Source organism: Saccostrea echinata, unplaced genomic scaffold (assembly GCF_033153115.1).
Source record: "Saccostrea echinata isolate AGI-Se365-2 ecotype Australia unplaced genomic scaffold, CSIRO_AGI_Sech_v1 ptg000002l, whole genome shotgun sequence".
In the NCBI taxonomy this organism is placed as follows: Eukaryota; Metazoa; Mollusca; class Bivalvia; order Ostreida; family Ostreidae; genus Saccostrea; species Saccostrea echinata.
Window position 1 is genome coordinate 24,794,259 of NW_026889751.1, and position 17,776 is coordinate 24,812,034.

A 17,776-nucleotide genomic window follows, 5' to 3' on the forward strand; every position below is an offset into this window, starting at 1 on the left:
GTGTCACTACTACTTTTTATGGGATATGGACTAGAAATACGAAACTAAGATCAAAAATCACTCTTCCGGTATTTCACCAGAAAAGCGGGGTGGGTTCATAGGATGAATTGTAGCTTTAAAACGAGGTGGTTGAGCCATTATCTCTTGCTGTTCAGTGGTATGTACAAGTGTCTGTCTGCAATTTATGTGGTAGCTTAAGGCATTAGCATGGGCCTGGAAGCAGTTGTGGATACGGCGAAATAGTGAAAATAGGCTTAATTAACATGAAATTTTGAGATTGTCCCTGTGCCATCATTAGGACTCATTGTGTAAGTTGTACATGTTTTATTCCTAAAAGCTTCAAATTCCTCAAGGGACTAGACCATATTATTATTACATGTAGAGAGAATTTAAAATTTTCCAATGCACATTTTAAAAGGAGCTCAATATTAAGGAAAGCGTAATAACGAGCATATTAAGGCACTTTGAAAAAAAATGTACACGGCTTGGTCAATATTCTTGCAAATTTTAGGTATGATAAATAATTATTTGAACCTGGTTGGATAACTTTTCGGTGATGACGCCAGGATCTGAGATATAGACGTTTTAAAGAGTTTTAGGAGTTGTCTTGTTTCCAAAGGTTCTCATAACTGTTATAAAAAGGGAAATGGGACTTAGAAATAATGGATGAATGATTGTTTAATAGCACAGTTTCGTTTCTTTTTTTTCTTTTCTTTTTTAAATTTAATCCAGTCTCTAATAAGTTCGGTAGATGTAGGTGTCGATAAGTGACTTAAAGCATTGCATTTTTCTTAGGAAAAAGGGAGCAATTATGATTTTTCCATACCATGAAAATTCTCTTTCTCATCTATTTTCTATCATATTCATCCATCTATTGTGAACATATATGAAACAATGGTTGACTCATTTATTTGATAGTAAGAAAATAAAACTTAGCCACATTACTCATTCGACTGAAATTTTTACCTCGTTTACTAATAACTTTTTCTAAAAAAAAAATTATGCAGTTAGATTACTTCTAAATCTGCAATTTGATATCATAAAAACGCTAGGCATGTCAAAGAGCATGTTTTAATTACCATGTAAATGCATTTTTTCTGAGGATTCATTGTGGATACATTTTGAATAAAGGTTATGCGGCTCTCTTCTTTAATATAATAGGGTGCGTAATTTTTTTTTCAGGAAAAATGAACCTTGTACCTGTGGAGAGGGCTTACATAGGCTATGCCTGCTGCCCAATCTACACTAGACAAAATTGCTAACGCATCACCTAAAAAAAAATTTTCTTTTCAAAACTTGTTTACGATGTTTTTGATATACAAGTATGTTACTTTAATAAAAAATGAGGCATTTAAATGTCTTAACTGATAAATAACAACAATGTTTACTGAAGCGTAACCATTTCGTAGAAAAAAATAAAATCATGTCCATACTTTTTTTGGTGGAATAAATTTCTACTTTTTTCTTTGTGGTTGTGTTCTTTATGTTTGTACAAATTAAAAACTCAGAAAAAAAGTTACGCCGTATGCGGCGTTTGACTCTAGAAGAGCGTGCTAAGACAGCCAGTATGGTGTCTGCAGAGGGTTCCTTTGGAGAAATTTGTGAAAAATTAAAACAATTAAAAGATTATGCATTTCTCTGATGAAAAATTGTTGAAAATGAATTAACAATCATAAAAATGTTTACAATCGATAGCAACGGCATTAAGTAAGCACCACACAATAACTTCAAGATTGTTCCACAAAATTGGGGCAACCGGAAGTTGGGTGGATTAGGTATGGACACCAAGGCACTGAATGACTACTAAGCGAATTGGTTTTTGCACAAGAAGGTCCTTTAAGGGTCTTTTCACGACACCAAGACATTTGTCTATCCAACTGTTTTGGAAAAGCTGGCATATTTTATTTACCAGTACCAATCAGGCAAATTATCAATTCACAAATAAGAATAATAAGTGGTGCGTTAGCAATTTTGTCTAGTGTATTTATGTTTCAGTACATAATAAAATATATGTTCAAATTAAAAAATTGGAAAAAATAAGCATTGTCATTTAAAGATCAGTTTATTTAATAAGCATTATAAGTAATATTTAAAAACCTTATATATATATAGAGAGAGAGAGAGAGATCTTTGATGATGATTACACGTGCAGCATATTAATAACAGTAATGATCATAATTATAGGATACAATAGTGAGATGCTTACCAGTTGAATTCGTTTTTAATCCCTTTTAATACTTAAAAAAATACAATATATATATAAAATACATACAATAAATACAAAGCTTCCAATCAATTAAATCAAGATCATTTCAATTGTATGAATTTTGTACGCTAAAGCTTCCATAAACTCTTCTTGTACTTACGGTACGTAATCTTAACCATTTGAAAAATCCCAAGACGTGCATGTACGAGGGGTTATCAAAAATTCATGGACTGGCATTAAAATAAAACCGCTTTAGGTACATGTACATTAATGTCTTTTCACACATTTACACAACATCATCCATCGATCTCTGTCCTCGTAACTCCTACCATAATCTCTAAGTTTCCAATGATATCGTTCTATACCACAACCGCTGCACTATTGTTGTTTACTAATTTTTATTTGAAATTTGACTATATAGTCGTGTACTTATTTTAATTTTCAAATAAAAATTAGTAAACGACACTATCATTTTCTGTTTCTTCTTTTAAGCTTAAGTTCATGCGTACAATGTACACTAAAACACACCGAAAGGATATTGTTAATTCATGCTTACAATGTACAGGAGTATTATAAAATCTTAAATATAGTGGGTTACGGGTAGAACAAAACAATTTTCAAATATACAGGTTACAAATTAAATTGTAAATTAAAATATAACTCAATATTGGTATATGTCATACATCTTGGTAAAATAATTATACCTGGCCTGTATTGTTAATTTAAAAAATACACATTCATCGATTTGAAAAAAAATCGTATAATGACAGATAAACGAAGAAGTGTTTCTTCACTTAATTGCACTAGAGATATTTCCACGGCCTTTGATTAGGGAAAATACTACATGTTTAAATATACAATTAAAAACAAAAATTGTTATTTATTTTTAAAAAAAAATGCAGAATTGAAATTGAAATCTTAAACCTCTTGAAAAAGTACACATCTTAATATAACATAGCTTTTATTAAGATACACTCTTTTCTTTTCCCTCAACAATATTGGGACTGCTGTCTTTTTTTGTGAGGAAGCGTTTTGAGAGAAGTTATCCCTTTATTTCTGAAAAAAATCTTTTTTTAAATGAATTGAACAACTACAATTTACACCGAAAAAGGTTGTTTGCACATACTGTATACAGAATAAACTGCCATTTAAAACTTTCCTTTAAGGCTCTTTGAAATACATATGTATTTTTAATTTTCTCTGAACTAGTCCCAAAGACAGAAACCGTTATTGGAAAGAATCTACATAATGAAAGTAAACTTTCAACATTTAAAATCCAAGCATTTTATTATTTCTGCCCAATTAGTTCTTGAAAACCATTAGGGTAGAAATGATAAATTATTAGAATTATCATCCTACAAAAAATCTCTCAATCTGAATGAATTTTCTTTTTTTTTTTTTTTTTTTTTTTTTTTATGGTAGGATTTCATGAATCTCTGTTTTAGTGGTTTTCGAGAAATAGTGGGGGAGTGAAAGAAAAATGTTACAGCATTAAAACAAACAAGCAATCAAAGTACACATTCCAATTATGCAAATAAGTGCCGAGTATTTACCAATATTTACATATATACATACAAGGACTGTCATTGTTCTTACGAGTGTATTGCAGTAACCACATTGTGTTAGAACATGAAATATCTGCACATTCCCTTGTTAATTGTCATATTTACGTGTGTGTGTGTGTTTTTGTTTGTTTGTTTGTTTTTGAAAATGTTTAACTGATATATAACCCTAGATCCCGACTGTTGTTATATAAGAAATGGAAAACAAGGGATCTTTCACTTATCAAATAATTTGCCAATGAAGTATTATACTTTATTTCTTTTTTTTCCCATATTCCCCCTCGAAAATTTGGACCTTCGCGCATGTGGCTAGTTTGAACAAACTCGAACCTGTACTACATGAAAATCCTGAATTGAGACAGTTTCTTGTTCACGATTTTTTTTAAATCAGATTTTTTTTCTCTATCGATATCAAAATACCGTCTTTTTACTTCGTAATTTGAAATCTATTTCAAAAGTTGTTTTTTTCTTTTAACTTTTTCATCTTTAATTTAACCATTATTAATCTAATGCATGCAGCCGGGAAATTTTGTGTTCAATTTTCATAGGAAACGATGGCACTATGAAATTTTATCTGTATCCCGCTGCACTTTTGATGTCCCGAAATCAGAAACATATTTAAAATTGAAAAAAAAAATCAACCTGAAGTAAATTAATTTTAATTGTTATTAAAATTTTATATGAGAATCTTTAAGGACTTAAAAAAAATAATTTAGAATTTTTTTTAAATGTTATGAATCGAGTTAATTACCAATGAATAGAAAAGGGTAGGATTATGGGGTTTTTTTTTCTTCGTCTGTAATAGTACATTTCTTGAATAAGGGAGCATCCCGACCTCATCAAACAAAAATCTCCAAACAATGGGTTTGATTAATGTCGTCATCTCGAGAAACTCGACCTTAATTTTTTTCATCTGTCCCAACAATTTGAGGTAATCTGGATTATTAATTTTCTGCAAAAACAGAACTGTCATTTTGTACCTGTATTGCAGATTGCGATATTAATGAGCAATGATTTGATATTTACAAAGATATGTATATTTAAAAAAATGTTAATGCTGAAATCATCCCACTGTTCATTCATAAAACAAATTTGCTCCAAAGCTTACGATTTTCCAAAAGAATCTAATTTATAATTTAAAAAAAAGCAAGTAATTTTAAAATATAAACCTGACAGAAATGGCCTTTTAACTTCACAATTGAGAGTCTTTTATCCATGTGCGAGTTATCTCTCTTATCAGAGGGTCAGTGAACCTTAATACTGTGCACAGTTAAGGAGGATATATTTCGTAAATCACTATTTTCTTCAAAAAAAAAAAAATCATCCTCTACAATGCCTTTTATCAAATTTTGCCCTGTATATTACATTTTAAATTTAATTTGATTTTTAAAAAAATATTTCCATCTAACAGTTAATATTCCATTTAAAAAAATCTGTCATAGTTACAGTAAAAATTTCTACTGCAGAGGTTTTTTTCCTCAGCTATATCCTTAAGTATGCACAGTTATATTACAAAGAAGCTGGATCATATTTTTTTTTCAGTAACTGATATAACATGCAAAAAAAAATAAAATAATTAACTATTGAGACTATCCGTAAGGGTTTTCTAGAATTGCTTAGGACGTTCTGGTATCATGATCAACCAATAGTTCATATCCTATACTTTTTTGTGTGATATAAAGATGTGAAAGAAAATATAAAATTGAATGAGAAAAGTACTCATGACAATGACAAGATTAAAAAATAACAGATTATCAAACTTCCAACAATAGATGATCGCAATAAAACATACATGTACTTCAATCCATTATTCATTTAAAGTATGAATACAATTGTGCAAGCTAAATATATTTTGCATACAAAACCCAACTAAGAAAATATATATATCTACAATAAATTCAGACTAGTACAAATCTTGTTTAAAACAAACTATAAGGTTATACATATATATTTTTGTTTTAAAACATTTCAAACCAGTATAAAAATAATATTTTCTGATTAAATAGAGGATATTAAACGCGTTGTAGTTAAATATGGAATTTATTTCACGAGTGGGACAGGATTTTATGATATTTTCACGAGTACAAAGCACAAGTGACTTTTTTTTTTTAAACTGTCCTCACGACTGAGTCAGAATATCATTTTGATATCCTTTCTCACTGTGATAAGATACCACCTTTATTCAATGAATAAATTACAGTATTTCACTGTTGAAAATGTAATAAAAATATACATTTTATATTTCAAACTGAAACTTTTCTGCAAAGCAGAACAACGCAATGGTAGGGAGAAAACATATATCACACTCCACGGTAAAATATTATAGCACCTCAATCAAAGGTTAATGATAGAGAAAAAGAGGGAGTACATCATAGAAAAGTTTTACAGTTTTGATGTTTCCCCAGTGTTCAATGTAAACCATTCAATAAACATTTAAGGAGGAGAAAAGGTTTTCTGTTTGACCAATTCCTTTTGCATGCAGTCAGTTTACCCCCAGGCTCATATTTACGAACTTGAGTGACTGGGGATAAATTATTTGAAACCTGAGTTAAAACATCATTCCAATTCGATAAACGAACTTTCGCAGAAAAAAACTCCATGAGGCTTTATCACTCGTTCAAATTAGTCGACAGAGTTGCTGAGCAACTCTCCTCTGATATTTTCTAGAAACAATTTTTCAAAAATTTAAAGAAACAGTATACGTCTTTACTGAACACTGTTTCATATTACTCCGTTCTTGATCGTTATCTCTATCCGATGCTGAAAATTTCTTAAACTTCTCTGACATGTCTGGTTCTTGCTTAAATGGAATCAAATGACAAATACTTTTGAGGGGCTTATGTCGGCAGTGCATGCTGCCCATATCCTTTTTCGTATGTTACGTAATAATATGTTGTTTAAATTTAAAAAAATTTCCTATTAAAATCGATGAATGCTGAGGATAGCAATTCGTCTTTTCATGAAAAGTCATTTTTCCATATGCTCCCTATAAAGTTGTGTTTTATGTACTATCATGATCAGAGAAGTTTTCATGATATATACTGCGAATACAAGAGTACACATGATCCAGTTCAGTTTTCACAGATTCTTTGATTTGTTCAGTGCGCACAAATACACTACAAATTGTTGAAACAGGTGATAAAAGTTAAATTTAGTTGCCTGTTGGCCGAATTATAGCTCTGTATCAGCTGATTGACGTTGCACCATGAGCATTTTCGGCGTTTTCAAAACAAAGTCTTAATTTCAGTTTATGTTCCATTTCCAAGCACTCTATTCCTTCTTGGAGTCTAAAGCACATGGATTTATTCTGTGTTTGTGCCCACTGTCCTAAATACACAAAAGCTGGAGAAATGACATCCACATTATTTTCTTCTTGTTGCACCAGGAATATCAAAGCCCCACTCTCGCCATTTTTCCCAAAAATTGTTCCCTCCCAAGATTTGATCAAATCAACGCGTCTCGTTCCAACTGAAACGGAGTTATCGTCAGCAAGACTCTCGTCATCTGGAGGTGTCATATATTGGACTCCGCAATATTGTCCTTTCTGCTCATTTTCTTCGCTGTCCCATTTTATTACTGTTCTTCCGGTGTGGTCATCTATTGTGTTGCTAAAGGCAACTATTTCAATAAGTTTGTCATGACGACCGCGCACATTCTTATCACAATAGATCGATGTTCTGTTGTGGACAATTCCACAAGTAATATCCACGATTGCATCGAATGGATTTTCCTTTTGCCTGCCAAAGGGGTACATATTAATCCCTAACTCCTCTCTTTCACAAGAACACGTAAATGAATTTCTACATTTGCTACATTTTGAGAAAAACACGCGCATTTCTTTCTCAGGCGCCACGTGTTCACAAGTTATGAAATAAAGAGTATTAACTCGGCGTGGTGTTTCGCTATCTGAATCTACTCTCTCTGCAAAAACTGTAATAATGCCACTTCGGGACCCCTCGCCCTTTATCATATCACCAGTCCGGTAGTGAAATATGGGCTCTTTCCATTCCAAAAGACAAGATCTATCGACTTCGTAGTGAAAATGAACAGCTCTCTTGATACGAGAAAGCAGACTTTCATCACCCATCCATTCAGGATCAACATAGACAGTAAACTGTTTGTCCTCTATTCCAAACGACCTTACTCCAATGATCCTGCACACAGAGAACATTTCGTTAATTCTAAAGAATGAATATGTAAAAAAAAAAATCTTTTTTACAAGTTTCTTTTATTTCATTTATTATTTTCCATTGTCTCCTCCCTGTATGCAATGAGAAAAGTTAGACTAAAACAATATTTAAAACATGATTAGGACTTAAGTCTTTTGTTTGTGTTGTCCATTCTATAGCTTAGTGTTGCGCTAACTCCTCAAACAATCCATTTCGTTATATCTTTAAAAATTGGATTTTATACAAATCTATACTTAAACATGTCTAATATTTCTAATACATGTCTAAAACATATTATATGTTTTACTGAGCGGTAAAAAAAAAATGGATGTTTGACCGGAGAGCGAGATATTGGACCTGTCGGTATAATATTGGACTGCTTACGTCACACTGTTGGCGGGATCAGCTAAATCTCATTACCATTCGTTAGTGTTCGACAGTAAAAAGTTTAACTAGTTTAACAGTGCTAAAGGAAAGTAACATCGATATCCTAGAAGCCAGCACAAGGTACATATATGTCAAAAAATTACAATTAAAGGTAAAACAAAACATTTATTGACTGTGTTCTCGGGCAAAATGCGTTTTGTCGACCCCTCGAACCCAACTGTTTGCCTTCGGCCTAATGGCCTCTGGCAAACAGTATGATTCTTGGGTCCTACAAAATGCATGTTGCCCTTAAACCCAGTCAATAGATGTATAAAGTTACCTGTAAGTGTCCATTCTTTTTGAAACCAGAAGTTTCTGGTGAGACTGTAGCTCTACTGGTTTGTACTTAAATAGGAAGAGAAAAGTAGCACTAGGACTTGAAACTATGCAACAGCAATAAATAGAATAATGATTCTTGGTTTAGCTTCTTTTTGTGGTAAGATTTATTGCAATCAAGCTAAACTGTAGGAGGAGTAGCATTTTCCCCGGGTTTCAATTTTTATAGTAACCAAGGCAACACCGCTCATCTAAATTAAAAAACTATAAACAGATTTATGTATTTTAGTGTAGTCCACTTGTGTGCCAAAAGTATTATTGAAATCAGACCAAAACTGTAGAACGAGTAGCATTTTGAAATATTTCACAGAAATTTCTATTATTATTAACCAAAGCAAGACCGTTCTTTTAAATGAAAAACCAAGACATAGAATTATGTATCGTAGTGTAGTCTACTTTTGTGTCAAGTTATATTGAAATCAGACCAAAACTATATGAGGAGTAGCATTTTGAAAGAATTTCACGGAAATTTCTATTTTTTAAATGACCATGGCAACAACTTTCAAAAAATATAATTCAGGCAATTCACTAAATGTTAAGATACGAATTCTAATTTTGAATCTTTGGCTACATGCAAGATAATTGAAATCAATAAAAAAAAAATTATCGTGTATTGTTGAAAAATACTTTTTTTTAATAAAAAGAGCTGCGACCTATAATTTGCATTATAAAATGTGTTATTACATCACGATTTAAAGATGAGCCAAATTTGCTTCGCTCTCGAATAGCTACATGTAGTTAGATTTTATTAATTTGATCTTAAAATTATAGTACCTGGATAGCCGAATTTGAACATCGTAATGAACTTCATCATGAACTTTGGAGTTTTTACGTATTTGTTGCAGCCTTGGAATTAGATGTTCTTGTAGAAAGTTTCGAATATTGCTCGCATTCTGAATTTCGTCATAAAAACACTGTTTGATGCACTCTTGTCGCTCCTTGATTTGTTCTAAAATACAAGACATAAAATCATCGACCCATGTAGCAGAATTTCTTTTTGGTCTCAACTCCTTACTTGTACATGGAGTTTTAACGATGCATGCTACCATTCCATTCATATAACTTTGGTAGTATACCAGCAAGAAATCTGATGCACCTTTAAAACTCTCACTAAAAGTCTCTTTGCACAATTCTCCAACAGCACGATCTCTAAATTGTCGTTTTTTATCTCTGTCCATTATAATTATGGGAAAATCTTTCCGATATGCGTCAAACCAGCGTGTGTGCTGCAAACTGCTGCTTAACCTGTTTTCAAATTCTGCGCAAGAAGGAACCTTCTCGAGATCTTGTGACGATTTTTCGAAGACCGAGAGTAATGTATCACATTGTTTGACCACCCAGTCTTGAACTTTTCTTGATAGAAAACCCCTGAGCATACAATCTTTTTCTGAAAAAACATCTTCGCTTACTAGACCAGTTCTTTCCAGCCTGTCCACAATGGACTGCATTTCTTTCTTTGATCTCGGTCGAAAAGTCAACACAGTAATGGGTTTGAATAAAATACTTGTTCCATGGCCCACGTTTTCTATGTAGACCTACAAAAACATTTTTGGGAATGAAATTATCTCATAGTTTCTTAATCATGTATGATTGATATATTCTCTAATTGCAGAACAATATTCCAAACAAATCAAAACTCTTTTAAATGATGTAATAACAAGCAAATTCAAAGAATTGTGGTCCCAAGCTTTCAGTGTCTTAGTGGGTGGGATGCCATTTAATATTTATGGCATTTTTTAACTGTCTTGTTTGTGGGTTTTGTCTTCATACAAAAAGACATTATTTATTGAATTAATAACAGTTCTTGCAAAAATTATAGCATCTCAAAACTACAACAGACTTCAAGATCAAATACAATCCGAAAGGTCTTGTCAGAAAAATACACATGTAAAACAAGAGGCCCATGGGCCACAACGCTCACCTGAGTAACTTTGACCCTGCTGTTCTTCACCTGATTTCCTTCTTGTTATACCAATTGTGGCCTCGCCCAACTCCCCGAGGTCATGATATGAACAATTTAGAATCTACCCCAGGATGCTTCCACATAAGTTTCAGCTATTCTGGCCCACTGGTTCTTGAGAAGAAGATTTCTCCTATATATTTCAATGTAAAACTTGGATTCCCTATTGTGGCCTCGCCCTACCCGTGGGGGTCATGATTTGAACAATTTAGAATCTACACTATCCCAGAATGCTTCCACATAAGTTTCAGCTATTCTGGCCCAGTGGTTCTTGAGAAGAAGATTTCTCCTATATATTTCAATGTAAAACTTGGATTCCCTATTGTGACTCCGCCCTACCCCCGGTGGTCATGATTTGAACAATTTAGAATCTACACTACCCCAGGATGCTTCCATATACGTTTCAGCTATTCTGGCCCAGTGGTTCTTGAGAAGAGGATTTTTCTTATATATTTCAATGTAAAACTTGGATTCCCTATTGTGGCCCCGCCCTACCTCCGGGGGTCACTATTTGATCGATTTAGAATCTACACAGTCACTACCCCATTATGCTTCCACATAAGTTTCAGCTTTTCTGGCCCAGTGGTTCTTAAGATGAAGATTTTTAAAGATAATACTATCTTCTACATATTTCAATGTAAAACTTGATTCCCTATTGTGGACCCGCCCTACCCCCGAGGGTCATAATTTGTACAATTTAGTATTTACATTATCCCAGGATGCTTCCACATAAGTTTCAGCTTTTCTGGCCCAGTGGTTCTTGAGAAGATTTTTTAATGACCCCATCATTTTTTTTCTTTTCTAGATTTTCTCCCCTTTGAAGGGGGCTTAGCCCTTCATTTTAACAATTTAAACTCCCCTTCACCCAAGGATGCTTTGTACCAAGTTTGGTTAAAACTGGTCCAGTGGTTCTTGAGAAGAAGTTGAAAATGTGAAAAGTTTACAGACGGACGGACGGACGACGGACAACGGGTGATCAGAAAAGCTCACTTGAGCTTTCAGCTCAGGTGAGCTAAAAATATGAAAGCCCTGTCTCTTATGGAGCATAAAGGTTATGGTCAAGGTTATTTTTTTATAAGTGGGTCAAACTTCTAGGTCAAGTCATGAAGTCAAAAATGATATACTTTTGTGAAAGGTGTTGTCAGAGGTAATGTACATGAAGAAATATGAAAGCTCTATCTTCTCTCATTTATGTAAAATTAATTTTAAAGAAGACTCTAGGTGAAACTTTAAGGTCAGGGTCACGAAGTCAAAAACCAGAGTACACAATCGGAAAGGTCTTGAAACAGGTAATGCACATGCCGAGTGTAAATGCCATATCTACTCTCAATCAAACAATGTTAAATTTTTTTGAAAATTATGTCAAACGTCAGGGTCATGGGAAAAAAATCATAGAACACTAAAAATTTCTATGGTGTCCAGATAGGGCCATTTGCAAAAGCTCAACAGCGCGTTCAGAAAAACACGCCATCGCTCTAACACACAATACGCCGTCACGCTAACACGCTTTCAAACAACACGCCGTCGCGCAAACACAACTTCACACAACTCGCCGTCGCGCTAACACGCAACACGCCGTCGCGCTAACGCAATTACACACAACACGCCATTCTGCTATCACACAACACGCTATCGCGCTATCACGAAACACGCCGTCACGCTAACACGCTTTCAAACAACACGCCATCGCGCCAACACAACACGACACGCCGTCGGTGAGTTGTGTGTTAGTGCGACGTCGTGTCGTGCGAACTTGTGTTAGCGAGACAGCGTGTTGTTCAGTGTTCGCGACGGAGAGTTGTGTGTTAGAGTGACGGCGTGTTGTGTGTTAGCGCAACGGCGTGCTGTGCGAACTTGTATTAGCGTGACGGCGTGTTGTTCAATGATGTGTTAGTGCGATGGTGTGTTGTGTGTTAGCGCGACGGCGTGTTGTGTGTAGCGCGACGGCGTGTTTTTTTCTGAACGCGCTGCTGAGCTTTTGCAAATGGCTCTATCCGGACACCATGCTTTTCATATATAATGCACATGTCAAATATGAATGCCCTATCTTCGCTCCTTTAAAGGTTAGCAAACACTGATAAAATGTTTGAAAATAAGGTCAAACTTAACGTAAAGGTCCCGGGATCAAATATCATAGCACATTCGGAAACATTTAGCTATAGGTAATGCACTTGTCAAAAATGAACGCCCTATCATACATCATTCAAAAGTAATCACCAGAGTTACCGGTAATTTTTTTATATATTAGGTCTAACCTGAAGGTCAAGGTCAAGGGGTCAAAAATCTTAGCATTCTCGGAAACATCTTGTCACAGGTAATGCACATGTCACATATGAAAGCCCTATCTTTTCTCAAACAAAAGTTACAAGCAAAGATAAAATTTCTATAAAAAAAAAAATAGGTAAAATTCCAAGGTCAAGGTCACAGGCTAAAAAAAAACATAATACGTTAGGAAATGTTTTGTCACAGGTAATGTACAGGTGCAATACGAAAGCTATACCTTTTCTCATTTAAATTCCATGACCAATTTAAAGTAATGTTAAAATTTTCGAAAAGTAGGTCAAACTTCAAGGTCAAAGGGTAAAAAATCATAGTATATTTGGAAAGGTCTTGTTACAGGTAATGTGCATGTTAAATATGAGAGCCCTGTTTCTTCTTAATCAAAAATTATAAGCAAAGATAAAATTTTTGAAAAGTAGGTCAAACTTCAAGGTCATGGGGTCAAAAATCATAGTAAATTTTGAAAGGTCTTATCACAGATAATGTACATGTGAAATATGAAATCACTATCTCTTCTCATTCAAAAGTTATGACCAAGGTTAAAAATTTTGTGACAGACTGAGAGACGGACAGAATGATGTACTGATAGACAGACTGACTGACAGAGATCAAATGTTCACTCGCTTTCGCGAAAGTGGGGGGCAAAAAAGAGATTCTCTGAAAATCTATAAAAGTGTGTGTGTGTATTTGAGTATGTCTGCATTTATGACTCTCAACACAATATTACGTAATAGATATACCATACAGATTCAACTGTTTTGCGGTGTAGTGTTAATTTATACCATGGTTGGCACCGGTTCTACGTCCGGTACCAACCATGGTATATTTCAAAGATTAAACTTATTCTTAATTTTAGATGTTCAAATTGAGTCTGTGGGAATTTTAACTTATTAAGTTAAAATTCCCACAGACTCAATTTGAACATCTAAAATTTTAAAAAGTGGCACTGTAATAAATTTCATATAAACTGTGGATGTAATGAGCCTCCTTAATTTTTTCCCGCCCTTTGCAACCACTTTCAAACAATAATGCGTTTGCTTGAAAAAGTAAAGGATTCTTTTGGCGTATATAGGGATATATGTACATTGGAACCATTTGGAGGACATTTTTATCGCATAGATATTATACTGGTACTCAATATAAACAGACTTTCTTCACAAAATCATAAAAAATAGATAAGTTTAACCCCATAAAATTATATTTATATTTACTTTTTCTCGGTCCTATATAAAGAAATAGAAAAAAATGTATATATGTTTATACAGAAAACGACCTAATGTGAACAATTTGAACATCATAGAAAATTTACAATATCTTACTATTAATATAAGGAATTTGATATTTGGATCATGAACAACCGAAATAAATTAAAAATATATGTTTATCAATCCATGCAACCATTTTGTGGGGGGGGGGGGGGGGGTTAGAAAAATCAACAACGGTCTGGCCGTTTTAGGTTACCGTATTCCTTCATGACCGGTCTAAAAATAGTTTGGGAATTTTTATTCTTATTTTTATCCCATTGTAAACGTACAAGAAAATAGACTAACAAGGTGAATATATTTAAACAGAATAAGCTTTCAATAAACACTTACGTTGTTGTCCAAGTCCATGTGTGAAATCAAATGGACTGGAATGACGAGAAAATTATCATCTTTTGCACGAATCCCAGCTTCCATCACACTTTCTTGATTAAAGTGTAAAGCGCATTCTTCTGAAGTAAACTTATTCCAAACAAGAAATTTAGACACATCCTCTGCATCCTTTGAAAATACGAACAGTTTCAATTTTGACTGTATCTTTAAACATTCCTCCTCAACTGGTATTTTCCCGGGAGAATTATTTTCTTTTAGTTTGTGTCTAAACATCGAAATTTCATCTATAAGCTCGTTATGTCCCCTTACTTTTGAGATGATATCCAAAGGAATATCATATTCCCAGCAGAGTGGTGTATTCTCCGCCATGTTCCTCAGAAATTGGAAAGGAACAAGATTCTATTTTTATCGACGGGAATTTTTGTTAAGTACTACCCTTTAAAAATAACGACACGTATGCCTAGAGTGCATTGAAAAACAAAAACTACGGCGCCGCTGGATGGCCAGATAAAAAAAAAGTTTATTTGTTCTGAATTAGATACTTGTTCAAACAAAATTAGATATTTGTTTGAACGAATTAGATATTCGTTCGGACAAATTAAAAATTTGTTCGGACGAATAAGTAATTATCAAAATTGGAATCCTCTGTCCTATATTTAGATCTGTACATAGAGCAAATGCAACAACCATCCTCAGAGTTTGTTCGAATTATGACCCTCAGGGGAGGGTGGAGCCACAAAAGGCGATCAACGTTTTACCTAGGAATATATAAGAAAAACATCTTCAAGAACAGCAAAGTTCGACGGCGTACAAGTGCCTTTTTTTGCACGATTTTTTAAATTCGTTTGAACGATTTAGTTTAAACCATATTTTATTTGAAAATGACAAGCAGAAGATACAGTTAAGTACTACAAAAATCCAAAAGGATTCGGAAACAAGTTTGAAAACTTATACTAATCCGTTTCCTTATTATTATGATAAAGATGACAGACCCGTATTAGATAGCTACATAACACGGTTTGAAGCTGCTTAAAAAAAATATTTGAAATTGACATACATGTTAAATTAGAAATCATGTCGATTCACACAAATGAATGACGTTCTAATTATACAGAAGAAGTCTAATGGATTTGTACAATATGTATGTATGAGAGAGAAAAAAGCGACAGAATATGGTTGAATTTATAGGAAAAATAATTAGAGAACAAATGCAGGAGATTTACAGCAGTAACAGATATTAATTCAAAATTAGGAAGAAAAATAACAATGAGAAAAAAAAAATAAAAATGACGCTTGCTACACACACTTAAGAGAATATACATAAGAACATACCCACGGGAGAGGGAGTAGTGAATAGATACTAAGTTAAGGAAAAACTGATTAAACTGAAAACGATTTAGAAATTCATTTATACGATTTTAAATCGTTTGTTTATCAAATTATCATTATCTTAAACAATATTCAGATTAATCTGAACTGTCATTTATTATCATTGAACATAAGTCCCCACTTTTTTCCTAGTATATTCTTTTCCTCTCGATTTAGTATGAAAATTTTATTGAAAGACAGGTCCCCCCCCCCCTCCCTACTTTTTATTAGAGTGCGGCCAAACAGTCACACGTTAATGTATCAAAAAACATTTTTGTACAAAGGAGAGTTGTTTCCTAACCCACCCCAGTGAATTTTTTCGGACTTTTTCTGTTTGCTTGTCCATTATTTTCCGCTTGCCACCCCCCTTCCCACTTTGGAAAAATGATGCTTCATGTCTGGACACTGAAGTTAATGTTTTGAACACATATTCAAAAGAATAATGAATAACCATACATAACAGTAATGCTTATGTGAAGAACAAATTCTCTGTTTTTGCAAATTATCAACTTATTATTTACACGACTTTTACTTATTTATTTCGTGTTTTAGTTTGGTGATGATATGGTTGTTGGAGCGTAATTTCGTTGTGGCACAAAACTACAAGTGTGGATTATGATACCAAAAAAAATATTTTAAAAAAAAAGCAAAACTTACAAAACAACCAAACCAAAAAAAAAGCAAAAAAAAAAATGTATGTCACTTACAACATTTGAATAGTTTAGATAATACTGAGTATTCTCTAGCTGCTCTAATTTTGATCTTTTTTGAAAAACTGATATTATAATTTGCTTTCCAAGCTTAACCAATCAGATCAACAGGAACGATTTTGAATGCTGTGAGGAGGGGGGGGGGGCTTCAAAACTACTACTTTGGGGATTAATTATAATTGAGTAAAATCTTATGGTTTTATATAACAGTATTTATTTCTCCTTTAACCGACAAAAAATATGTAAAAAGTGAAGATAACGAACAGTGATTAATCTCATATACATGTGAATCTAACAGAGAATATGAATCGAGAAAAAACATTAAACTGCCGTCGGATCGCCCTTGGCCTCTTTTACCTGAAAAATTTAGAGTCCTTTTTACTTACAAACATTGAAAATGCCTAAGTGCTGAAGTCTTCTTTCCTTAAAATTACAAAGACCCCAGAACTTCCAGCCCCTTCCCCAAAATCCGAATGCAAACCTAACATGGGGTGGGGGATGGATTCAAAACCCCCCACACACACACACATAAGTAAGTTTAATGTATATAGTATAGATATTGTTTTTAGTAAGATGGGAGTTTATCTGTGATATGCGTATGCACTCTTTACAAATAAAATACATGCACTTATTCTTGTGTCCCACGTCGATAATTTGTACAGCATATACTTCTTGATGATTCCATTCCTATTTAATCACTTAGCAACTTGTTACACTTCTGTATTTCGATATACTTTCATTCTCCGCCAGAATCTGTTGGGGAGACGTCCTTCTTTCCCCTGAAGATTACCATGTTGCTTCCATTCTTTTAAATTAAATTCCTTTTAAACTGTGTACAGTATAATAACAATAATGATTTACTTACATTACTTGGGCTCGGGTTTAAGTGACGTAATTAGTATATTGTTTGGACATCTATATCTATCTGAACACGATGATAAAATTCGCTGAATTATAGCAAATTTCGATATATCGATCAACATGTTAATCAAAAAGGGATATGACTTCTATGTAAATTTAATTTCCAGAAAGGCACTTTCGAAATTCATGAAAAAAGGTTTATCTTTTTTGGATAAATCTAGCTATTTCGAAGGGGGGTGTCCTCTTCCATTATAGATATTTTTTTTAGTGCTGTCCTGTCCTGTTTCTCTTATTAATGTATCA

General features: G+C 33.5%; 1 protein-coding gene across 1 annotated transcript; it reads right to left on the bottom strand.

Annotated features, from left to right (window-relative positions):
- Window positions 1-6,762: 6,762 nt before the first annotated feature.
- On the bottom strand, window positions 6,763-14,903 carry LOC133178182 (uncharacterized). The gene is made up of 3 exons (XM_061312931.1): window positions 14,535-14,903; window positions 9,474-10,234; window positions 6,763-7,922 (listed from the first exon to the last, which is right to left on the bottom strand). Exons 1-3 carry the CDS (start codon window positions 14,901-14,903, stop codon window positions 6,953-6,955), a joined length of 2,100 nt encoding a protein of 699 aa, XP_061168915.1. The 3' UTR covers window positions 6,763-6,952.
- Window positions 14,904-17,776: the final 2,873 nt, after the last annotated feature.

Coding starts and splice junctions, on each gene's coding strand:
- LOC133178182 (XM_061312931.1), bottom strand. CDS start 14,903: ATGGCGGAGAATACACCACTCTGCTGGGAATATGATATTCCTTTGGAT. Junction 10,235..14,534: donor ACATGGACTTGGACAACAAC/GTAAGTGTTTAT, acceptor ATGTTTTTGTAG/GTCTACATAGAAAACGTGGG. Junction 7,923..9,473: donor GTTCAAATTCGGCTATCCAG/GTACTATAATTT, acceptor CTCTGTGTGCAG/GATCATTGGAGTAAGGTCGT.